This window comes from Nerophis ophidion, linkage group LG04 (assembly GCF_033978795.1).
Source record: "Nerophis ophidion isolate RoL-2023_Sa linkage group LG04, RoL_Noph_v1.0, whole genome shotgun sequence".
NCBI classification, from domain to species: Eukaryota; Metazoa; Chordata; class Actinopteri; order Syngnathiformes; family Syngnathidae; genus Nerophis; species Nerophis ophidion.
Genome location: NC_084614.1, coordinates 85,432,030 through 85,458,419, shown reverse-complemented (window position 1 = coordinate 85,458,419; position 26,390 = coordinate 85,432,030). Strand labels below are relative to the sequence as shown.

Below are 26,390 nucleotides of genomic sequence, written 5' to 3'. Positions count from 1 at the left end.
CAGACATCCATCCATCCATTTTTTACCGCTTATTCCCTTTCGGGGTCGCGGGGGCGCTGACAATATTATGATATATTAAACACGGCATAATCCATCCATCCATCCATTTTCTACCGCTTATTCTCTTTGATGTCCCAGGGGGCGCTGGTGTCTATCTCAGCTACAATTGGGCGGAAGGCGAGGTACACTCTGGACAAGTGTAATAAAATAAAAAAGGACTTTAAGAATATTGGAATGAGGTGAAATCGAACGAGAAAAAGTTTCAATGTTGACACAAAGCTTTTTTTTTTTCTTTTGTGTTTATTTTACCACGTAAAAAACATCTTTACCATGAATTGATGAAGGTGGACCCCGACTTAAACAAGTTGAAAAACTTATTGGGGTGTTACCATTTAGTGGTCAATTGTACGGAATATGTACTGTACTGTGCAATCTACTGATAAAAGTATCAATCAATCAGTTATTTAGTTTTTATTTTTTTGCCATTGCATCAAAACAAAAAATAATGACAAAAAAAATCCATGTTATAATGAATTATTAGTTCAAAAAATTCACTTTAAAATGTTTTATGTGGTAAATATTGCATATATTGTGCGGTTGCCATAAAAAAACAAAGTTTTCTTTAAAAAAAAAGAGCATAAAACAAACAAACTAATAGTTAAAACGTAAAATTGACAGATTTATCTGAAGTTCATCTCGTAACGTAAGTGTTGAAAGTTAAAAAAAAAAAAAAAAACTAATAAAAATTTATTATTTTCTGAGTGGGGCCCCTTTTGGATCCCAAATATATTTAGTGGTATTTTATTAATGTGATTACTCAAAAATGATAAAGAATTAAAATCAATGGTGTCCTGCATTTTGGATATTTTAGGGCTATAATGACTAAATACTGCATATTTCAGTTTTAATATAAAAAAAAAAAAAACAAAGATGTTTTTGACAGAAAAGCCATAAAAAACGTATTTTTTTAAAAATGTTTTAAAAAAAGTTGATATAGAGATTTACTGTAAGCATTAAATAAAAAAATAATAATACAAATTGGACTTATTTTTAACATTTTAATAACTCAGATCCTTTATGACTGTGGTCCCCAACCACCGGGCCGTGGCCCGATTGTTACCGGGCCACAGAATAATTTTTTATACATTTTTATTTAAAAATAATAATAATAAAAAAAAAATTATCAAATCAACATAAAAAACACAATATATACTTACAATTAGTGCACCAACCACAAAAACATCCCTTTTTCATGACAAAGAAAAAAAAAAAAGGTTTATTATCCCCGGGGACCCCTAAAGGGAAAATACATTTTAAAAATCCTTTTATTTTGTTATGGTTTGAAAATTGAAAATATCAAAACGGCCTAATGCTTTAATTTGTGGAAAAAGTTTGGACACCCCGATCTTAAAGATCTAAAAAAAAAAAAACATTATTTGGGCCGGATTGAAAACCTTAACGGGGCCCCCGGGGCCTTAATGTCTTTTATTTCATCCCTTTTTCCTTTCTCCTACTATCAAACACCTGAAGAAATAAATAATAAATGGGTTGTACTTCTATAGCACTTTTCTACCTTCAAGGTACTCAAAGCCTGCGATGAGGTGGCGACTTGTCCAGGGTGTACCCCGCCTTCCGCCCCATTAAAGCTAAAACAGGCGCCCCCCGCCACTCCAAAAGGGAATACGCGGTAGAAAACGGATGGATGCAAGGTACTCAAAGCGCTTTGACGCTACTTCCACATTGACACACTGATGGAGGGAGCTGCCATGCAAGGCGCTAACCAGCACTCATCAGGAGCAAGGGTGACGTGTCTCCGCTCAGGACGTGACGAGGTCGGCACTAGTTGGGGATCGAACCAGGGACCCTTGAATGCAACATTTCACATTTCAATGACTGCACAATCCTTCCGTTTTTCTTAAAAAGCCAGGGAGGAGGAGGAGGGGGCGTGGCCCGGCCAGACCATGATGATGAGGAGTGAAGTGAATGATATTTATATAGCGCTTTTCTCTAGTGACTCAAAGCGCTTTGACACTACTTCCACATTCACACACTGATGGAGGGAGCTGCCATGCAAGGCGCTAACCAGCACTCATCAGGAGCAAGGGTGACGTGTCTCCGCTCAGGACGCGACGAGGTCGGCACTAGTTGGGGATCGAACCAGGGACCCTTGAATGCAACATTTCACATTTCAATGACTGCACAATCCTTCCGTTTTTTTTTTTTTTAAAAAGCCAGCGAGGAGGAGGAGGGGGCGTGGCCCGGCCAGACCATGATGATGAAGAGTGAAGTGAATGATATTTATATAGCGCTTTTCTCTAGTGACTCAAAGCGCTTTGACACTACTTCCACATTCACACACTGATGGAGGGAGCTGCCATGCAAGGCACTAACCAGCACTCATCAGGAGCAAGGGTGACGTGTCTCCGCTCGGGACGCGACGAGGTCGGCACTAGTTGGGGATCGAACCAGGGACCCTTGAATGCAACATTTCACATTTCAATGACTGCACAATCCTTCCGTTTTTTTTTTTTTTTAAAAGCCAGCGAGGAGGACCAGACCATGATGATGAAGAGTGAAGTGAATGATATTTATATAGCGCTTTTCTCTAGTGACTCAAAGCGCTTTGACACTACTTCCACATTCACATATTCACACACTGATGGAGGGAGCTGCCATGCAAGGCGCTAACCAGCACTCATCAGGAGCAAGGGTGACGTGTCTCCGCTCAGGACGCGACGAGGTGGGGATCGAACCAGGGACCCTTGAATGCAACATTTCACATTTCAATGACTGCACAATCCTTCCGTTTTTGTTTTTTTTTAAAGCCAGGCAGGAGGAGGAGGGGGCGTGGCCCGGCCAGACGATGATGAGGATTATATTTATATAGCGCTTTTCTCTAGTGACTCAAAGCGCTTTGACACTACTTCCACATTGACACACAGATGGAGGGAGCTGCCATGCAAGGCGCTAACCAGCACTCATCAGGAGCAAGGGTGACGTGTCTCCGCTCAGGACGCGACGAGGTCGGCACTAGTTGGGGATCGAACCAGGGACCCTTGAATGCAACATTTCACATTTCAATAACTGCACAATCCTTCCGTTTTTTTTTTTTTTTTAAAGCCGGGCAGGAGGAGGAGGGGGCGTGGCCCGGCCAGACCATGATGAGGATTATATTTATATAGCGCTTTTCTCTAGTGACTCAAAGCACTTTGACACTACTTCCACATTCACACACTGATGGAGGGAGCTGCCATGCAAGGCGCTAACCAGCACTCATCAGGAGCAAGGGTGACGTGTCTCGCTCAGGACGCGACGAGGTGGGGATCGAACCAGGGACCCCTGAATGCAACATTTCACATTTCAATGACTGCACAATCCTTCCGTTTTTTTTTTTTTCAAAAAGCCAGGCAGGAGGAGGAGGGGGCGTGGCCCGGCCAGACCATGATGATGAAGAGTGAAGTGAATTATATTTATATAGCGCTTTTCTCTAGTGACTCAAAGCGCTTTGACACTACTTCCACATTCACACACTGATGGAGGGAGCTGCCATGCAAGGCGCTAACCAGCACTCATCAGGAGCAAGGGTGAAGTGTCTCCGCTCAGGACGCGACGAGGTCGGCACTAGGTGGGGATCGAACCAGGGACCCTTGAATGCAACATTTCACATTTCAATGACTGCACAATCCTTCCGTTTTTTTTTTTTTTTCAAAAAGCCAGGCAGGAGGAGGAGGGGGCGTGGCCCGGCCAGACCATGATGATGAAGAGTGAAGTGAATTATATTTATATAGCGCTTTTCTCTAGTGACTCAAAGCGCTTTGACGCTACTTCCACATTCACACACTGATGGAGGGAGCTGCCATGCAAGGCGCTAACCAGCACTCATCAGGAGCAAGGGTGACGTGTCTCCGCTCAGGACGCGACGAGGTGGGGATCGAACCAGGGACCCTTGAATGCAACATTTCACATTTCAATGACTGCACAATCCTTCCGGTTTTTAAAAAAAAAAGCCAGGGAGGAGGAGGAGGGGGCGTGGCCCGGCCAGACCATGATGATGAGGAGTGAAGTGAATGATATTTATATAGCGCTTTTCTCTAGTGACTCAAAGCGCTTTGACACTACTTCCACATTCACACACTGATGGAGGGAGCTGCCATGCAAGGCGCTAACCAGCACTCATCAGGAGCAAGGCTGACGTGTCTCCGCTCAGGACGCGACGAGGTCGGCACTAGTTGGGGATCGAACCAGGGACCCTTGAATGCAACACTTCACATTTCAATGACTGCACAATCCTTCCGTTTTTTTTTTTTTTTCAAAAAGCCAGGCAGGAGGAGGAGGGGGCGTGGCCCGGCCAGACCATGATGAGGATTATATTTATATAGCGCTTTTCTCTAGTGACTCAAAGCACTTTGACACTACTTCCACATTCACACACTGATGGAGGGAGCTGCCATGCAAGGCGCTAACCAGCACTCATCAGGAGCAAGGGTGACGTGTCTCGCTCAGGACGCGACGAGGTGGGGATCGAACCAGGGACCCCTGAATGCAACATTTCACATTTCAATGACTGCACAATCCTTCCGTTTTTTTTTTTTTCAAAAAGCCAGGCAGGAGGAGGAGGGGGCGTGGCCCGGCCAGACCATGATGATGAAGAGTGAAGTGAATTATATTTATATAGCGCTTTTCTCTAGTGACTCAAAGCGCTTTGACACTACTTCCACATTCACACACTGATGGAGGGAGCTGCCATGCAAGGCGCTAACCAGCACTCATCAGGAGCAAGGGTGAAGTGTCTCCGCTCAGGACGCGACGAGGTCGGCACTAGGTGGGGATCGAACCAGGGACCCTTGAATGCAACATTTCACATTTCAATGACTGCACAATCCTTCCGTTTTTTTTTTTTTTTCAAAAAGCCAGGCAGGAGGAGGAGGGGGCGTGGCCCGGCCAGACCATGATGATGAAGAGTGAAGTGAATTATATTTATATAGCGCTTTTCTCTAGTGACTCAAAGCGCTTTGACGCTACTTCCACATTCACACACTGATGGAGGGAGCTGCCATGCAAGGCGCTAACCAGCACTCATCAGGAGCAAGGGTGACGTGTCTCCGCTCAGGACGCGACGAGGTGGGGATCGAACCAGGGACCCTTGAATGCAACATTTCACATTTCAATGACTGCACAATCCTTCCGGTTTTTAAAAAAAAAAGCCAGGGAGGAGGAGGAGGGGGCGTGGCCCGGCCAGACCATGATGATGAGGAGTGAAGTGAATGATATTTATATAGCGCTTTTCTCTAGTGACTCAAAGCGCTTTGACACTACTTCCACATTCACACACTGATGGAGGGAGCTGCCATGCAAGGCGCTAACCAGCACTCATCAGGAGCAAGGCTGACGTGTCTCCGCTCAGGACGCGACGAGGTCGGCACTAGTTGGGGATCGAACCAGGGACCCTTGAATGCAACACTTCACATTTCAATGACTGCACAATCCTTCCGTTTTTTTTTTTTTTTCAAAAAGCCAGGCAGGAGGAGGAGGGGGCGTGGCCCGGCCAGACCATGATGAGGATTATATTTATATAGCGCTTTTCTCTAGTGACTCAAAGCGCTTTGACACTACTTCCACATTCACACACTGATGGAGGGAGCTGCCATGCAAGGCGCTAACCAGCACTCATCAGGAGCAAGGGTGACGTGTCTCCGCTCAGGACGCGACGAGGTGGGGATCGAACCAGGGACCCTTGAATGCAACATTTCACATTTCAATGACTGCACAATCCTTCCGGTTTTTTAAAAAAAAAGCCAGGGAGGAGGAGGAGGGGGGGGCGTGGCCCGGCCAGACCATGATGATGAAGAGTGAAGTGATTTATATTTATATAGCGCTTTTCTCTAGTGACTCAAAGCGCTTTGACATAGTGAAACCCGATATCTGAGTTGCATTCAAAGCAGTGTGGGTGGCACTGGGTGCAGGTGGGTAAAAGTGCCTTGCCCGAGGACACAACGGCAGTGGCTAGCATGGCGGGAGCGGGAATCGAACCCGCAACCCTCAAGTTGCTGGGACGGCCGCTCTACCAACCGAGCTCGAGACGCACGGTTGTCACGGTGTGTGTGTGTGTGTGTGTGTGTGTTGTGTGTGTGTGTGTGTGTGTGTGTGATGACAGTCGGGGGGTGGGGCATATGGTTTTCATAACCCCCCCCCCCCTTTTTTTTTTTTTTTTTTTACCCTGACACACTTCTTGAGGCAGCCCCCCCCCCCTCCGCCCCCTTCCCAAAAACACAATTCTTTTTCCTCTACGTTGCAATATCCCCCCTCCTAACTCCCCTCCCCTACAGTCCTTGAACGCCTCTTCCCGTCTCTCTGCGAGCTCAGCAGAGTGGAGCCGGACCTGCCTGGACCACCTTTGGACTACTTTGAGGTCTCTTTTCAGAATGCGGCGAGGAAGCGGCGGCGTTCTGAGCGCCCTGTGGCTGCTGCTCTGTCTGACCCCGCCGGCTTGGGGTCAGAGGTCGGCGGGGGAGGAGGGCGAGGGGTCGGCGGGCGCCCGGCTGGAGGAGAAGGACGCCCTGTGCTCCGGCCGCGGGTGCTACGCCGTCTTCCTGCAGCGGAGGACCTTCAGGGAGGCGGGGCGCAGCTGCAGAGAGCGCGGCGGCACCTTGGCGACGGCGCACGACCACCAGGCCGCCGACACCGTGCACCGCCTGCTGGCGGGCCTGGAGCCCCAGGGGACCCGGGTGCGATTCCGTCTCTGGATCGGGCTCCACAGGGCGCCGCGCCAGTGCTCCTCCACCCGGCGCTCCGAGGATTCGTCTGGGTCACAGGTCACACTCGGGTCACATGACCGCTTACTCACTTTTCATTGGTTGTCCAAGCCTGCTATGATAGGCCGTAGTCTGCTGACCTCTAGTGGTCAAAGCAAGAAATAGTACAAAATCCCCGAAGTCATCACTTTTGTCCGCACTCCAAACTTTTACAAAAATTAATTAAAGCAGGGGTGTTCAGACTTTTTCAAACTGAAATATCAAATCAAAATGTTGCATATTTTAAGTTTTTCAGATAAAAAAAAAACATCCTTTTTTATTATTATTATTTACAAAAAAGGCATAAAACATAACAAAAAAAAAACGTATATTTGACCTTTTAATGACTGAAATCCTTGAAATATGATTATGGAAAAACGTTGCATATTTTGTATTTTTGCAATAATTTTTATTTTTTTTCTACAAAAAAGGCATAAAGCATAACAAAAACAATACTTTTGTTTACATTTTTTGGAAATATTTTTGTGTAAAAAAAAATTTGATAAAAAAAAGGCATAAAAAATAACAAAAAATAGCTATTTTTTTACACCTTTTTGATATTGGATCCTTGAAATATTTTTGTGCAAAAATCTTGCATATTTTGTATTTTTGCAAAAAAAAAATGTTTTTACAAAAAAGGAATAAAGCATAACAAAAATAATACTTTTGTTCCCATTTTTTTAATATTTTTGAGTAAAAAAAAATTATTTGATTAAAAAAAAGGCATAAAACATTACAAAAAAAATAACTTTGACTTTTAATGACTGAAACCCTTGAAATATGTTCGTGGGAAAACGTTGCATATGTTGTGTTTTTGCAATAAAAATATTTTTTTTTTTTTTTTAAAAAGGCATAAAGCATAACAAAAACAATACTTTTGTTTACATGTTTTGGAAATATTTTTGTGTGAAAAAAAAAATTTGATAAAAAAAAAGGCATAAAACATAACAAAAAATAACTTATTTTTTTACACCCTTTTTGATCTTGGATCCTTGAAATATTTTTGTGCAAAAAATCTTGCATATTTTGTATTTTTGCAATAATTTTTTTTTTTTTTACAAAAAAGGTATGAAGCATAACAAAAACAATACTTTTGTTTACATTTTTTGGAAATATTTTTTGTGTAAAAAAAAAAAAAATTTGATAAAAAAAAAAGGCATAAAACATAACAAAAGAATGACTTATCCTTTACATTTTTCTTTTTTAACAAAAAGTCATAAAACACAACAAAAAAAAAAATACTTTATTTTTTATTTTTTTTTTACTCTCAATGACTGAGACCCTGTAAATATTTTTGTGTAAAAAAAATTTTTTGATTAAAAAAAGGGCATAAAACATAACAAAACAAATAACTTTTATTTTACCTTTTAATGACTGAAACCCTTGAAATATGTTCATGGAAAAACGTTGCATATTTTGTCTTTTTGCAATAAAATTTATATTTTTTTACAGAAAAGGCATAAAGCATAACAAAAACAATACTTTTGTTTACATTTTTAAAAAAATATATTTTTCTGTAAAAAATATATATTTGATAAAAAAAAAAGTATAAAACACAACAACAAAAAATTACTTTTTTTTTCCCTCAATGACTGAGACCCTTGAAATATTTGTGTGGAAAAAAGTTGCTAATTTAGTCTTTTTGCAATTGAAAAAACAACCTGTTTTTAATGAAAAAGTCATAAAACATGACAAAACATAACTTATTTTTTTACACCTTTTTGATCTTGGATCCTTTTCATTGGTTGTCCAAGCCTGCTATGATAGGCCGTAGTCTGCTGACCTCTAGTGGTCAAAGCAAGAAATAGTACAAAATCCCCGAAGTCATCACTTTTGTCCGCACTCAAAACTTTTACGTCGTCTTTATCGGTTTTACAAAAATTAATTAAAGCAGGGGTGTTCAAACTTTTTCAAACTGAAATATCAAATCAAAATGTTGCATATTTTAAGTTTTTCAGATAAAAAAAAAACCACCATTCTTTATTATTATCATTTACAAAAAAGGCATAAAACATAACAAAAAAAAGGACTTATATTTTACCTTTTAATGACTGAAACCCTTGAAATATGTTCGTGGGAAAACGTTGCATATGTTGTGTTTTTGCAATAAAAACATTTTTTTTTTTTTTACAAAAAAGGCATAAAGCATAACAAAAACAATACTTTTGTTTACATGTTTTGGAAATATTTTTGTGTAAAAAAAAAATTTGATAAAAAAAGGCATAAAACATAACAAATAATAACTTAATTTTTTACACCCTTTTTGATCTTGGATCCTTGAAATATTTTTGTGCAAAAATCTTGCATATTTTGTATTTTTGCAATAATTTTTTTTTTTTTTTTACAAAAAAGGTATGAAGCATAACAAAAACAATACTTTTGTTTACATTTTTGGAAATATTTTTGTGTAAAAAAAAAAAGTTGATAAAAAAAGGCATAAAACATAACAAAAAATAACTTATATTTTATCTTTTAATGACTGAAACCCTTGAAATATTTTCATGGAAAAACGTTGCATATTTTGTGTTTTTGCAATAATTTTTTTCTTTTACAAAAAAGGCATAAAGCATAACAAAAACAATACTTTTGTTTACATTTTTTGGAAATATTTTTGTGTAAAAAAAAAAAAAAATTATAAAAAAAAAGGCATAAAACATAACAAAAACAATGACTTATCCTTTACATTTTTGCTTTTTTAACAAAAAGTCATAAAACACAACAAAAAATAACTTTTTTTTTACTCTCAATGACTGAGACCCTTGAAATATTTGTGTGGAAAAATGTTGCATATTTTGTGTTTTTGCAATAAAAAAATCCTTTTTTTTTACAAAAAAGGCATAAAGCATAACAAAAACAATACTTTTGTTTACATTTTTTAAAAATATTTTTGAGTAAAAAAAAAATTATTTGATTAAAAAAAGGCATAAAACATAACAAAAAAAATAACTTATATTTTACCTTTTAATGACTGAAACCCTTGAAATATTTTCATGGGAAAACATTGCATATTTTGTGTTTTTGCAATAAAAATTGTTTTTTATTTTTTTTTACAAAAAAGGCATTAAGCACAACAAAAACAATACTTTTGTTTACATTTTTGGAAATATTTTTGTGTAAAAAAAATATATTTGATAAAAAAAAAAAAGGTATAAAACATAACCAAAAAAATGACTTATCCTTTACATTTTTCTTTTTGAACAAAAAGTCATAAAACACAACAAAAAAAAACCTTCTTTTTTTTTTACTCTCAATGACTGAGACCCTTGAAATATTTGCGTGGAAAATGTTGCTAATTTAGTGTTTTTGCAATTGAGAAAACAACCTTTTTTTAAAAATGAAAAAGTCATAAAACATGAAAAAAAAAAACTTATTTTTTACAGCTTCTTGATCTTGGATCCTTGAAATATTTTTGTGCAAAAATCTTGCATATTTTGTATTTTTGCAATAAAAAAAAACATCTTTTTTTAAAATTCTTTTTAAAAAATTATTATTAAAAAGGCATACAACATGAAAAGAAAATAACTTATTTTTTACAGCTTTTTGATCTTGGATCCTTGAAATATGCATATTTTGTGTTTTGCAATAAAAAAATATATATATTTTTTTTTTTAAAAGGTATAAAGCATAACAAAAACAATACTTTAGTTTACATTTTTTGGAAATATTTTCGTGTAAAAAAAATATTTGATAAAAAAAAAAGGCATAAAACATAACAAAAAAAATGACTTCTCCTTTACATTTTTCTTTTTTAACAAAAAGTCATAAAACACAACAAAAAAAATTACTTTTTTTTTACTCTCAATGACTGAGACCCTTGAAATATTTGTGTGGAAAAATGTTGCATATTTTATGTTTTTGCAATTGAAAAAACAACCTGTTTTTAATGAAAAAGTCATAAAACATGACAAAAAATAACTTATTTTTTTACACCTTTTTGATCTTGGATCCTTGAAATATTTTTGTGCAAAAATATTGCATATTTTGTATTTTTGCAATAAAAAAAACATATCCATCCATCCATCCATCCATCATCTTCCGCTTATCCGAGGTCGGGTCGCGGGGGCAGCAGCCTAAGCAGGGAAGCCCAGACTTCCCTATCTCCAGCCACTTCGTCTAGCTCTTCCCGGGGGATCCCGAGGCGTTCCCAGGCCAGCCGGGAGACATAGTCTTCCCAACGTGTCCTGGGTCTTCCCCGTGGCCTCCTACCAGCTGGACGTGCCCTAAACACATCCCTAGGGAGGCGTTCGGGTGGCATCCTGACCAGATGCCCGAACCACCTCATCTGGCTCCTCTCAATGTGGAGGAGCAGCGGCTTTACGTTGAGCTCCTCCCGGATGGCAGAGCTTCTCACCCTATCTCTAAGGGAGAGCCCCGCCACCCGGCGGAGGAAACTCATTTCGGCCGCTTGTACCCGTGATCTTATCCTTTCGGTCATGACCCAAAGCTCATGACCATAGGTGAGGATGGGAACGTAGATCGACCGGTAAATTGAGAGCTTTGCCTTCCGGCTCAGCTCCTTCTTCACCACAACGGATCGATACAACGTCCGCATTACTGAAGACGCCGCACCGATCCGCCTGTCGATCTCACGATCCACTCTACCCCCACTCGTGAACAAGACTCCTAGGTACTTGAACTCCTCCACTTGGGGCAGGGTCTCCTCCCCAACCCGGAGATGGCACTCCACCCTTTTCCGGGCGAGAACCATGGACTCGGACTTGGAGGTGCTGATTCTCATTCCGGTCGCTTCACACTCGGCTACGAACCGATCCAGTGAGAGCTGAAGATCCCGGCCAGATGAAGCCATCAGGACTACATCATCTGCAAAAAGCAGAGACCTAATCCCGTGGCCACCAAACCGGAACCCTTCAACGCCTTGGCTGCGCCTAGAAATTCTGTCCATAAAAGTTATGAACAGAATCGGTGACAAAGGACAGCCTTGGCGGAGTCCAACCCTCACTGGAAATGTGTCCGACTTACTGCCAGCAATGCGGACCAAGCTCTGACACTGATCATACAGGGAGCGGACTGCCAGAATAAGACATTCCGATACCCCATACTCTCTGAGCACTCCCCTCAGGACTTCCCGAGGGACACGGTCCAATGCCTTCTCCAAGTCCACAAAGCACATGTAGACTGGTTGGGCAAACTCCCATGCACCCTCAAGAACCCTGCCGAGAGTATAGAGCTGGTCCACAGTTCCACGACCAGGACGAAAACCACACTGTTCCTCCTGAATCCGAGGTTCGACTATCCGGCGAAGCCTCCTCTCCAGTACACCTGAATAAACCTTACCGGGAAGGCTGAGGAGTGTGATCCCACGATAGTTGGAACACACCCTCCGGTCCCCCTTCTTAAAGAGAGGGACCACCACCCCGGTCTGCCAATCCAGAGGTACCGCCCCCGATGTCCACGCGATGCTGCAGAGTCTTGTCAACCAAGACAGCCCCACAGCATCCAGAGCCTTAAGGAACTCCGGGCGGATCTCGTCCACCCCCGGGGCCTTGCCACCGAGGAGCTTTTTAACTACCTCAGCGACCTCAGCCCCAGAAATAGGAGAGTCCACTACAGATTCCCCAGGCACCGCTTCCTCAAAGAAAGACGTGTTGGTGGGATTGAGGAGGTCTTCGAAGTATTCCCTCCACCGATCCACAACATCCGCAGTCGAAGTCAGCAGAACACCATCCGCACGATACACGGTGTTGATAGTGCACTGCTTCCCCTTCCTGAGGCGCCGTATGGTGGTCCAGAATCGCTTCGAAGCCGTCCGGAAGTCGTTTTCCATGGCTTCCCCGAACTCTTCCCATGTCCTAGTTTTTGCCTCCCCGACCGCTAAAGCTGCACACCGCTTGGCCCGTCGGTACCCGTCCACTGCCTCCGGAGTCCTATGAGCCAAAAGAACCCGATAGGACTCCTTCTTCAGCTTGACGGCATCCCTCACTGCTGGTGTCCACCAGCGGGTTCTGGGATTTCCGCCCCGACAGGCACCAACTACCTTGCGGCCACAGCTCCAATCAGCCGCCTCGACAATAGAGGTTCGGAACATGGTCCACTCGGACTCAATGTCCCGCACCTCCCTCGTGACATGTTCAAAGTTCTCCCGGAGGTGTGAATTGAAACTCTCTCTGACAGGAGACTCTGCCAGACGTTCCCAGCAGACCCTCACAATGCGCTTGGGCCTGCCAGGTCTGTCCGGCATCCTCCCCCACCATCGCAGCCAACTCACCACCAGGTGGTGATCAGTAGAAAGCTCCGCCCCTCTCTTCACCCGAGTGTCCAAAACATAAGGCCGCAAATCCGATGACACAACTACAAAGTCGATCATGGAACTGCGGCCTAGGGTGTCCTGGTGCCAAGTGCACATATGGACACCCTTATGTTTGAACATGGTGTTTGTTATCGACAAACTGTGACGAGCACAAAAGTCCAATAACAAAACACCACTCGGGTTTAGATCCGGGCGACCATTCTTCCCAATCACGCCTCTCCAGGTTTCACTGTCGTTGCCAACATGAGCGTTGAAGTCTCCCAGTAGGACAAGGGAATCACCCGGAGGAGCACTTTCCAGTACTCCCTCGAGTGTACCCAAAAAGGGTGGGTATTCTGAACTGCTGTTTGGTGCGTAAGCACAAACAACAGTCAGGATCCGCCCCCCCACCCGAAGGCGAAGGGAAGCTACCCTCTCGTCCACTGGGTTGAACTCAAACGTACAGGCTTTGAGCCGGGGGGCAACCAGAATTGCCACCCCAGCCCGTCGCCTCTCACTGCCGGCAACGCCAGAGTGGAAGAGGGTCCAGTCCCTCTCGAGAGAACTGGTCCCAGAGCCCTTGCTGTGCGTCGAGGTGAGTCCGACTATATCCAGCCGGAACTTCTCTACCTCGCGCACTAGCTCAGGCTCCTTCCCCCCCAGTGAGGTGACGTTCCACGTCCCAAGAGCTAGCTTCTGTAGCCGAGGATCGGACCGCCAAGTGCCCTGCCTTCGGCTGCCGCCCAGCTCACAATGCACCCGACCTCTATGGCCCCTCCTATGAGTGGTGAGCCCATTTGAGGGATGACCCACGTTGCCTCTTCGGGCTGTGCCCGGCCGGGCCCCATGGGAACAGGCCCGACCACCAGGCGCTCGCCATCGTGCCCCAACTCCGGGCCTGGCTCCAGAGCGGGGCCCCGGTGACCCACGTCCGGGCGAGGGAAATCTGGGTTCATTTCGTTGTAATTCCATAGAAGTCTTTGAGCTGCTCTTTGTCTGATCACTCACCTAGGACCTGTTTGTCTTGGGAGACCCTACCAGGGGGCATGAAAACCCCCAGACAACATAGCTCCTAGGATCATTGGGACACGCAAACTCCTCTACCACGGTAAGGTAGCAGCTCAGAGAGGAGAAAAAAAAAAACATATCTATTTTTTTATTCTTCTTTTTTAAATTATTATTAAAAAGGCATACAACATGACAATAAAATAACTTATTTTTTTTACAGCTTTTTGATCTTGGATCCTTGAAATATGTTCGTGGAAAAATGTTGCATATTTTGTGTTTTTGCAATAAAAAATCTTTTTTTTTTTTTTTTTTTTTTTTACAAAAAAGGCATAAAGCATAACAAAAACAATACTTTTGTTTACATTTTTTGGGGAAATATTTTTGTGTAAAAAAAATATATTTGATAAAAAAAAAAGGTATAAAACATAACAAAAAAAATGACTTATCCTTTACATTTTTCTTTTTTAACAAAAAGTCATAAAACACAACATAAAAATAACTTTTTTTTTTACTCTCAATGACTGAGACCCTTGAAATATTTGTGTGGAAAAATGTTGCATATTTTATGTTTTTGCAATAAAAAATCTTTTTTTTTTTTTTTTTTTTTACAAAAAAGGCATAAAGCATAACAAAAACAATACTTTTGTTTACATTTTTTTAAATATTTTTGTGTAAAAAAATATATTTGATAACAAAAAAAGGTATAAACATAACAACAAAAATTACTTATCCTTTACATTTTTCTTTTTTTAACAAAAAGTTATAAAACACAACAAAAAAAAACACTTTTTTTTTTACTCTCAATGACTGAGACCCTTGAAATATTTGTGTGGAAAAATGTTGCATATTTTGTGTTTTTGCAATTGAAAAAACAACCTATTTTTTAAATGAAAAAGTCATAAAACATGACAAAAAATAACTTATTTTTTTACACCTTTTTGATCTTGAATTCTTGAAATATTTGTGTGCAAAAATCTTGCATATTTTGTAATTTTGCAATAAAAAAGCATATTTTTTAATTTATTTATTTTATTTAAATTTTTTTTACAAAATAGGCATAAAACAAAACAAAAAAATATATACACATATATATATATATATATATATATATATATATACATATATATATATATATATATATACATATATATATATATATAAAAAAAAATATATATATATATATATATATATATATATATATATATATATATATATATATATATATAAAAATGTGTATATATACACATATATCTTTTATGGCTCCCCTCAAGATTAGTCCAGGGGACCTGGAAGGGTCTCAGTCATAAAAAGGTAAAAAAAATGTGTAAAATTTCATTTTGTAAAAAAATAAATAAATTAAAAATATATATATAGATTTAAAAATATGATTTTTATTGCAAAAATAAGAAATATGCAACATTTTTTAACAAATACATTTCAAGGATCCAAGATCAAAAAGCTGTAAAAAATAAGTTATTTTCGTGTCATGTTGTATGCCTTTTTAAAAAAATAAAAAAATAAAAAGAATTTTAAAAAAAATCATGTTTTTTTTTATTGCAAAAACACAAAATATGCGAGATTTTTGCCCAAAAATATTTCAAGGATCCAAGATCAAAAAGGTGTGAAAAAATAATTTTTGGTCATGTTTTATGACTTTTTCATTAAAAAAAAGGTTGTTTTTTTCAATTGCAAAAACACTAAATTAGCAAAATTTTTCCACACAAATATTTTAAGGGTCTCAGTCATTGACAGTAAAAAAAAAGTTATTTTTTTTGTTGTGTTTTATGACTTTTTGTTATAAAAGAAAAATGTAAAGGTTAAGTCATTTTTTTTTGTTATGTTTTATACCTTTTTTTTATCAAAACATTTTTTTTTACACAAACATATTTCAAGGATCTCAGTCATAAAAATGTAAATAAGTATTGTTTTTGTTATGCTTTATGCCTTTTTTGTAAAAAAAAAAAAAAGAAAACTTTTTTTATTGCAAAAACAGAAAATATGCAACTTTTTTCCATGAACATATTTCAAGGGTTTCAGTCATTAAAAGGTAAAATATAAGTTATTTTTTGTTATGTTTTATGCCTTTTTTATTAAAAACAATTTTTTACACAAAAATATTTCAAGGAATGTCAGTCATAAAAATGTAAACAATAATTATTTTTTTTGTTATGCTTTATGCCCTTTTTGTAAGAAAAAAAAATATTTTTTTTTGTTTGCAAAAACACAAAATATGCAAAATTTTTCCCACAAACACACTTCAAGGGTTTCAGTCATTAAAAGGTAAAAAATCCTTTTTTTTTGTTATGTTTTATGCCTTTTTTTGTAAATAATAGCAATAATAATAATAATAATAATAATAAAAATTATAAATAAAAAAGTTTTTTATTTATTTCAAAAACACAAAATATGCAACATTTTCCACAAAAATATTTCAAGGATCCAAGATCAAAAATGTGTAAAAAATAAGCTATTTTTTTGTCATGTTTTATGCTTTTTTTGTTGTTTTGCTTTGTTTGCTTTCCACAAATATATTTCAAGGGCTTCAGTCATAAAAAGGTAAAAAATGTGTTATTTTTTGTTATTTTTTATGCCTTTTTATAACAATAATAATAATAATATAATAAAAAGGTAATTTTCTTTTATTGCAAACACACTAAATATGCAACACAAATATTTCAAGAGTCTCAGTTATAAAGTGTAAACAAAAAGTTATTTTTGGTTATGTTTTATAACTTCCTGTTAAAAAAGAAAAATGCAAAGAATAAGTATTTTTTTTGTTTCATGCCTTTTTTGTAAAAAAAAAAATCCACAAAAATATTCCAAAGATCTCAGTCATAAAAAAATTTTAAAAAATCCATTTTTTATCATGTTTTATGCCTTTTTTGTAAAAAACAAAAACAAAAACTTTTTTTTATTACAAAAACACAAAAATGCAACATTTTTCCACAAAAATAATTCAAGAGTCTCAATCATATAAATGTTTAAAATAATTTATTTTTCGTTATTTTTTAATGCCGTTTTTGTTGAAAAATTAGGATTTTTGAAATTCCAAAAACATAAAATATGCTATATTTATCCACAAAATTATTTCAAGGGTGTCAGTCATAAAAATTTAAAACATAAGTTTTTATTGTTATATTTATGCATTTTTTGCTAAAAAAAAATATATGTTTTATTTTATTGCAAAAACACAAAATATGCAACATTTTTCCACAAAAATATTTCAAGGGTCTCAGTCATAATTTTTTTTTAAAATACATATTTTTTTTGTTAAATTTTATGCCTTTTTTTTTTTTTTTTTAAAGAAGATATTTCTTTATTCCAAAAACACAAAATATGCAACATTTTTCCACAAAAAATATTTCAAGGGTCTGAAAAATTACTTATTTTTTGTTATTTTTCATACATTTTTTGTTAAAAAAATAAATAAATAAATAAAAAAAAATATGTTTTAATTTATAAACACAAAAAGTAAATTTTTCTACAAAAATATGTCAAACGTTTTGGTCATAAAAATGTAAAACATGTTTTTTTTTTGGTTATGTTTAATGCCTTTTTTGTTAAAAAAAACAAAAACGTGTTTTTTACTCCAAAAACACAAAATATGCAACATTTTTCTACAAAAATATGTCAAAGCGGAATAGTAATGAAAGCCTTGAATACATCAATAATTGATTTTGATGGATCAGTTTAATCGGACAAATTACTTAAAAAAAAAAAAAAGTCCCACTAAAATGAATGCAAATCAAAAATGTTAAAAAAGTCAGACATCATTTATTTATTTATTTATTTTTACTTTTCACGCTTTAATCTCCAGATCAACTTCAGATTTATTTGTCGATTATAAATTCTTATAATTTTTTATGTATTTTCTTTGCTTGTTTTTTGTCCATTTCTGTCCAAGACAACTTTGCAAACACACAACATGTGCAAAATTTTCCCCGACACTCATTAAAAGTGGAATATTTCGATACAAAATAAGTGGAAACTTTAATTGTTCAATCATTCATAACAACAACTTTGTGTTATTAGAGTCAACCTTGCAAGTTTTTATCGTTACTCTTCACCTATTTGCTCTTTTTGAATTTTGTTTTTTATTTTTAATAGTATTTGTATCCGTTTGCACTTTTTTATCACTTTTTGAAATGTTTTTTCTTTGTAATACTGTTAAATAGCGTTAAAAAATAGCTTAAGAATCATGCTAAAATGACTTAAAACGATGTAGTACATACTCCGGCCTGAAAGAGGCGCTGTGCTGTCAACCACAGAAGAAGAAAGCTGAGTATCAAATTGTACACATTAGGGTGTCACGTGACATTCATGTGACTATCCCCGGAAAAAAGTTTCCCCAAAATTGCAGCTTGACAGCTTCTTTCCAAAAGCTTTTTTTTTTTTTTGTTGTAATCAAAGATATTTAACAGCTGTAGTGTTTATTTATTTATTAATTTTATTTTATAATAATTATAATGAAACATTTTCAAAGCATGCAGGTTAGAAAAACTATTTCTGGTTGCATGGAGATGACCTAAAAATGTCTTTATTAAAAGTTGACTTTAAAAATAAGCTATTTTTTGTTATTGTGTATGCCTTTTTTTGTTAAAAATTTAAAAAAAAAAAAGATGTTTTTATTAAAAAAACACAAAATAGACAACATTTTTCCACAAAATGTTTTAAAGGGTATCAGTCATAAAAGTGTAAGGAGAAAAAAAAGTTATTTTTTGTTATGTTTTATGCCTTTGTTGTTAAGAAAAAAAAAATGTTTTTTTTTATTGCAAAAACAAAAAAATATGCAGCATTTTTTCACAAATTTCAAGCGTTTCAGTCATAAAAATAAAAACATATATATGTTTTTTAAAAATTGTTTTATGTTTCATGCCTTTTTTGTTAAAATAAATAAATAAATAAAACGATGTTCTATGATTGCAAAAAAACAAAAATATGCAATATATTTCCACAAAATATTTCAAGGGTCTCAGTCATAAAAATGTAAAAAAAAGTGCTTTTTTTGGGTATGTTTTATGCCTTTAAAAAAAAAAAAAAAATTTTTTTTTTTTTAATGCAAAAACACAAAATATGCAACATTTTTCCACAAAAATATTTCAAGGGTCTCAGTGATAAAAATGAAAAAGAAATGTTATTTTTTGGAATGTTTTACGCCTTTTTTTTTTTTGTGCAAATAAAAACACAAAATAAGCAACATCTTTTTATAAAAATATTAGTTTTCTTAAAAAAAAAAGAACATCTTTTTTTTTCAATCAGTTTTTGAAAATGTCTTCAAGGGTCTCAGTCATAAAAATAAAAAAAAAGGGTTATTTTTTGGAATGTTATTTATTTATATTTATTTATTTTAGTTTTTTTATGTTTCATGCTTTTTTTTGTAAAAAAAAAAAAAAAATGCAACATATTTCCACAAAATATTTCAAGGGTCTCAGTCATAAAAATGTAAAAAAAAAAAAAAAAAGAGTAATTTTTTGGGGTATGTTTTATGCCTTTTTTGTTAAAAAAAAATAAAAAATGTTTTTTTAAAATGCAAAAACACAAAATATGCAACATTTTTCCACAAAAATATTTCAAGGGTCTCAGTCATAAAAATGTAAAAAAAAAAAGGTTATTTTTTGGAATGTTTTACGCCTTTTTTTTTTTTTTTGTGCAAATAAAAACACAAAATAAGCAACATCTTTTTATAAAAATATTAGTTTTCTTAAGAAAAAAAAGAACATCTTTTTTTTCCGATCAGTTTTTGAAAATGTCTTCAAGGGTCTCAGTCATAAAAATTAAAAAAAAGGGTTATTTTTTGGAATGTTATTTATTTATATTTATTTATTTTAGTTTTTTTATGTTTCATGCTTTTTTTTGTAACAAAAAAAAAAAAATGCAACATATTTCCACAAAATATTTCAAGGGTCTCAGTCATAAAAATGTAAAAAAAAAAAAAAAAAGAGTAATTTTTTGGGGTATGTTTTATGCCTTTTTTGTTAAAAAAAAATAAAAAATGTTTTTTTAAAATGCAAAAACACAAAATATGCAACATTTTTCCACAAAAATATTTCAAGGGTCTCAGTCATAAAAATGTAAAAAAAAAAAAGGTTATTTTTTGGAATGTTTTACGCCTTTTTTTTTTTTTTTGTGCAAATAAAAACACAAAATAAGCAACATCTTTTTATAAAAATATTAGTTTTCTTAAGAAAAAAAAGAACATCTTTTTTTTCCGATCAGTTTTTGAAAATGTCTTCAAGGGTCTCAGTCATAGAAATTTAAAAAATATTTTAATTTTTTCTATTTTTTTTATGTTTCATGCCTTTTCATAAAAATGCAACATATTATAAAAATATTTCAAGGATCTCAGTCATAACAATAAAAAAATTACTTGTTATTTTTGTGTTATGTTTCATGCCCTTTTTGTTAAAAAAAAAAAAACAATAATATTTTTTGAGGCAAAAACCCCAAATAAGCAACATTTAAAAATAAAAAAAAATGTTAAAAAAAAACCAACATCTTTTTTTTTCATTTTTAACCAGTTTTTGAAAATGATGAATCAATTTAGAATCACGATGACTAAGAATCACGATTTGGATTCGAACCAAACTTTTTTGTGCACTTCTATTGAGGGATGTGAGTATTTTGGTGTTTTATTAAAAAAAACGATTCTCGATTCAACGCGTTTTTCGATTCAAACCGATTCTCGCAATGTCTTATTTAGTGTAATAATTAGAAATAAAAAATTCACGCAAAAATTTTAATGGGCTCGCTATCTGTGCTTGGACCTCTGGACGGGAGTCTCCGGAAGTTGCCGTACTTTGAAGATGGCGCCGAGTGTCTGAATCCGTGAGTTTTAGGTAAAACTGCACAAAAAGAGCAATGGAGTTAGCCTAAAAACATTAGCATGCTTACATTAAAATGCTAACATTTAGCATGTGTGCTAACGAAAGCATGCTAACAGCAAGCATGTCTCACATTTCCCAGTAAAACGGCTGTAAAGTATATGGCTGCGAAAATAGAGAAAAAAGGGTAAAATTAGATAGAAAATCTTAGCATGCTTAAGTTAGCTTGCCAGCCTGCTACAGTTTGTATGCTAACAGGTAACAAATGTCACATACCAAGTTATATGACGCTGGTGTAAACGTTTGCAGAACTAGCTCAAAAAGTTAGCATGCTAATGTTAGCATATTAGCAAGCTTACGTTAGCATCTTAACAGTCAGCATGTCTTACATTTCCAGTAACACGGCTGTAAGGTGTATGGCTTCGGAAATAGAGAAAAAAGTGTAAAATTAGATGAAAATACTTAGCAGGCTTAAGTTAGCTTTCTGCCACGCTATCGTTTGCATGCTAACAGGTAACACATGTCACATACCAGGTTATTTGACTATGGCGTAAACAGTTGCAGAACTAGCTAAAAAAAAATAGCTTGCAACTGTTAGTATTTTAGCAAGCTTACATTAGCATTTTAACAGTCAGCATGTCTCACATTTCAAGTAACAGGGCTGTAAGGTTTATGGTTGCGGAAATAGTGAAAAAATATATATAATTAGATGAAAAAAACTTAGCACGCTTAAGTTAGCTTGCTGGCATGCTATCATCTGCATGCTAACAGGTAGAACATATCACATTCCAAGTTACATGACTCTGGCGTAAACGGTTGCAAAACTAGCTCAAAGAGTTAGCATGCTACTGTTAGCATTTTAGCACGCTTACATGAGCATGTTAACAGTCAGCATGTCTCACATTTCCAGTAACAAGGCTGTAAGGTGTATGGCTGCGAAAATAGGGAAAAATGTGTAAAATGTTATAAAAAAAACTTAGCACGCTTACGTTAGCTTTCCGGCACGCTATCGTTTGCATGCTAGCAAGTAACAAATGTCACATACCAAGTTACAGGACTCTGGTGTAAATGGTTGCAGAACTAGCTCAAAAAAGTTAGCATGCTACTGTTAGCATTTTAGCAAGCTTACATTAGCATGCTAACAGTCAGCATGTCTCACATTTCCAGTAACAGGGCTGTAAGGTGTACGGTTGCGGAAATAGAGAAAAAAATATAAAATTAGATGAAAAAAACTTAGCACGCTTAAGTTAGCTTGCCCCCATGCTATCGTTTGCATGCTAACAGGTAGCAAATATCTCATTCCAAGTTACATGACTCTGGCGTAAACGGTTGCAAAACTAGCTCAAAAAGTTAGCATGCTACTGTTAGCATTTTAGAACACTTACGTTATCATGCTAACAGTCAGCATGTCTCACATTTCCAGTAACACAGCTGTAAGGTGTATGGCTGCGAGAATAGGGAAAAATGTGTAAAATTTTATAGAAAAACTTAGCACGCTTACGTTAGCTTGCCGGCACGCTATCGTTTGCATGCTAACAGGTAACAAATGTCACATACCAAGTTATATGACTCTGGCGTAAACGGTTGCAAAACTAGCTAAAAAAAAATAGCATGCTATTGTTAGCATTGTAGCAAGCTTACATTAGCATGCTAACAGTCAGCATGTCTCACATTTCCAGTAACATGGCTATAAGGTGTATGGCTGCGAAAATAGGGAAAAATGTGTACAATTTTATAGAAAAACTTAGCACGCTTACGTTGGCTTGCCGGCACGCTAAAGTTTGCATGCTAACAGGTAACAAATGTCACATACCAAGTTATAGGACTCTGGCGTAAACGGTTGCAAAACTAGCTAAAAAAAGTTAGCATGCTACTGTTAGTATTTTAGCAAGCTTACATTAGCATGTTAACAGTCGTCAGCATGTCTCACATTTCCAGTAACACAGCTGTAAGGTGTATGGCTGCGAAAATAGAGAAAAAAATATAAAATTAGATGACAAAAACTTAGCACGCTTAAGTTAGCTTGCCGCCATGCTATCGTTTGCATGCTAACAGGTAGCAAATATCATATTCCAAGTTACATGACTCTGGCGTAAACAGTTGCAAAACTAGCTCAAAAAGTTAGCATGCTAATGTTAGCATTTTAGCAAGCTTACATTAGCATGCTAACAGTCAGCATGTCTCACATTTCCAGTAACAAGGCTGTAAGGTGTATGGCTGCGAGAATAGGGAAAAATGTGTAAAATTTTTTAGAAAAACTTAGCACGCTTACGTTAGCTTGCCGGCACGCTATCGTTTGCATGCTAACAGGTAACAAATGTCACATACCAAGTTATAGGACTCTGGTGTAAACGGTTGCAAAACTAGCTCAAAAAAGTTAGCATGCTACTGTTAGTATTTTAGCAAGCTTACATTAGCATGTTAACAGTCGTCAGCATGTCTCACATTTCCAGTAACAGGGCTGTAAGGTGTATGGCTGCGGAAATAGAGAAAAAAATATAAAATTAGATGAAAAAAAACTTAGCCCCCTTAAGTTAGCTTGCCGCCATGCTATCGTTTGCATGCTAACAGGTAGCAAATATCTCATTCCAAGTTACATGACTCTGGCGTAAACGGTTGCAAAACTAGCTCACATGACTCTGGCGTAAACGGTTGCAAAACTAGCTCAAAAAGTTAGCATGCTACTGTTAGCATTTTAGAAAACTTACGTTAGCATGCTAACAGTCAGCATGTCTCACATTTCCAGTAACACGGCTGTAAGGTGTATGGCTGCGGAAATAGGGAAAAATGTGTACAATTTTATAGAAAAACTTAGCACGCTTACGTTAGCTTGCCGGCACGCTATCGTTTGCAAGCTAACAGGTAAAAAATGTCACAAATGTCACATACCAAGTTATAGGACTCTGGTGTAAACGGTTGCAAAACTAGTTCAAAAAGTTAGCACGCTAACATTAGCATTTTAGCAAGCGTAAATTGGGTTTTTAATTGAAGTACAAACGACTTCCTGTCGGTTAAAATGAGTCAAAACGATGCATTACTCACACCCGCCTCTAGTGGCGCTGTGTTTGGCTACCACAGAAGAAGACAGAGTGTGGACAAAACCCATGACTTCTTCAAGTCACGGTTTCGATTTTCAACGTGTTTTTTCTGCGTGTCCTCCCTTCCAGGCGACCAGGAAGGACAGTTCACCAATTGGCTCCGCGAAGACACGCCGGGGACGTGCGCCGCCCCCCGCTGTGTGGCCATGACCGCGCACGCCTCGGAGGGCGCCCGCGAGAGCGCCGACAACTTCAAGTGGTTGGACGGCTCGTGCGGTCTGGCGCTGGACGGCTACGTGTGCCAGTACGCCTACAAGGGCATGTGCGCCCCCCTGGACGACGAAGGCCGGGGCCCCGCCGTCTACTCCACGCCGTTCCACCTGATCAGCCGCGTGCTTACCCACGTTCCGTACGGCTCGGTGGCCGCCGTGCCGTGTCCGCCCCGCCCGTCGGACGGCGACTTGCCCGCCGAGCAGACGGCGCTGTGCATGGAGAGAGACGACGGGTCGGTGGGGTGGTCTCGGGACACGCCCCTCTGCGGGGACGACGCGGCGCCACCCAACCAGGACTGGTGCAGCGGCGACCACGGGTGCGAGCAGCACTGCCAGAACACGGACTCGGACTATTACTGCTACTGCTCCGAGGGCTACGTGCTGGCAGAGGACGGCTACAACTGCGAGCCGGACCCCTTGGGGCCGACGGACCCTCCCGAGCTGTCCTCGGACGCCGCCGGGCCCAGCGAGCCGCCCCGCCTGAAGGTGGCGTGCGAGGCCATGGGTTGCCAGCACGACTGCGTGGAGACCTCCAGGGGGGTCCGCTGCACGTGTCCCCCGGGGTACCAAATAGGCCCGGACGGGCGCGGGTGCTCCGACGTGGACGAGTGTCGGCAGCAGCCGTGCACGCAGGCGTGCGTCAACACGCCCGGAACCTTCCACTGCGCCTGTCACTCGGGCTACCAGCCGGACGACGAGGGCGAGTGCGTGGACGTGGACGAGTGCGAGGACGAGGGGCTCTGCCAGGGCGCTTGCAAGAACACGGAAGGCTCCTTCACCTGCGCCTGTCGCTCCGGCTACCAGATGTCCGGCGCCATGGCGTGCGAGGACGTGGATGAGTGCGTGGGGGCGTCGCCCTGCCAGCAGCAGTGTCTCAACTACATCGGCGGGTACCAGTGTTTCTGCGACGACGGCTACGAGCTGCAGGCGGACGGACTTAATTGCCGGCTGATACCCGACGACGGAGAATACCCGACTCCGACCCCGGACCCCACCGACTCCTCCCACCTACTCCGACTGGAACACCGCACCACCACTCGAGACGGCAACTTTGACGCCCCCGCCGACTCCGACGACCGCCCGAACCAGCGGGACACGGCCTCGCCCAAGCGGTACCACACTCAGCCGCCGCCCACGCGAAGGGAGAGCGACGCCAACCAAGTCCACCCCGAGGCCGGGGGCACGGACAAACGTAAGCACGACAAGAGCTGGCTGCTGGTGGCGCTGCTGGTGCCGCTCTGCGTCTTCCTGGTGGTGATGCTGGCGCTGGGCATCGTCTACTGCACCAGCTGCGCCGTGGACAAGAGCCTGCGTCTGTCGGACTGCTGCCGCTGGGTCCTCCCCACGGCGCCGCCCGACGGCACCGAGCCCAAGGCGCAGGCGTGACGCCAACAGGGAAAGAGTCACGGGACTTTCTAGCTAACAACAAGTTCAGCTCTCAATCAACTTCTGTAAATAAATCACCTCCATTCCAACTGTAAGTAACAATAAAAGTAAACCTCAACAAATTTGACTCGCCTTCATTAGCATAAACATGCTAACTGGGAGTATTTCTAAAGCTAACCATTGTGTCTGTATCCATCTATATATATATATATATATATATATATATATATATATATATATATATACATATATATATATATATATATATGTATATATATGTATATATATATATATATATATCTGTGCACCTAATTTAATAGAATAAAGTACATATATATATATATACATATATATATACATACATGTATATATATATATATATATACATATATATATATATGTGCACCCCTTGTAAACGACCTAATTTATATATTTATATATTATATAATTTTATATATATATATATATATATATATATATATATCCATCCATTTTCTACGACTTATTCCCTTCGGGGTCGCGTATATAAATATATACATATATATGTATATATATACATATATACATATATATATATATATAAATATATATATATATATATATATATATATATATATATATATATATATATATATATATATATATAGTATATATATATATCCATCAATTTTCTACGACTTATTCCCTTCGGGGTCGCGTATATATATATATATACATATATATGTATATATATACATATATACATATATATATATATAAAATATATATATATATATATATATATATATATATATATATATATATATATATATATATATATATATATA

The 26,390-nt window shown here is 37.8% G+C and overlaps 1 protein-coding gene across 1 annotated transcript; it reads left to right on the top strand.

Annotated features, from left to right (window-relative positions):
- Positions 1-6,315: 6,315 nt before the first annotated feature.
- Positions 6,316-25,685, top strand: LOC133552102 (endosialin-like). The gene is given in 3 exon segments (XM_061899431.1): positions 6,316-6,783; positions 6,786-6,812; positions 24,035-25,685. Coding segments are annotated over 3 exon segments (1,917 nt in total). The 5' UTR covers positions 6,316-6,422; the 3' UTR covers positions 25,564-25,685.
- The last annotated feature ends 705 nt before the right edge of the window (positions 25,686-26,390 follow it).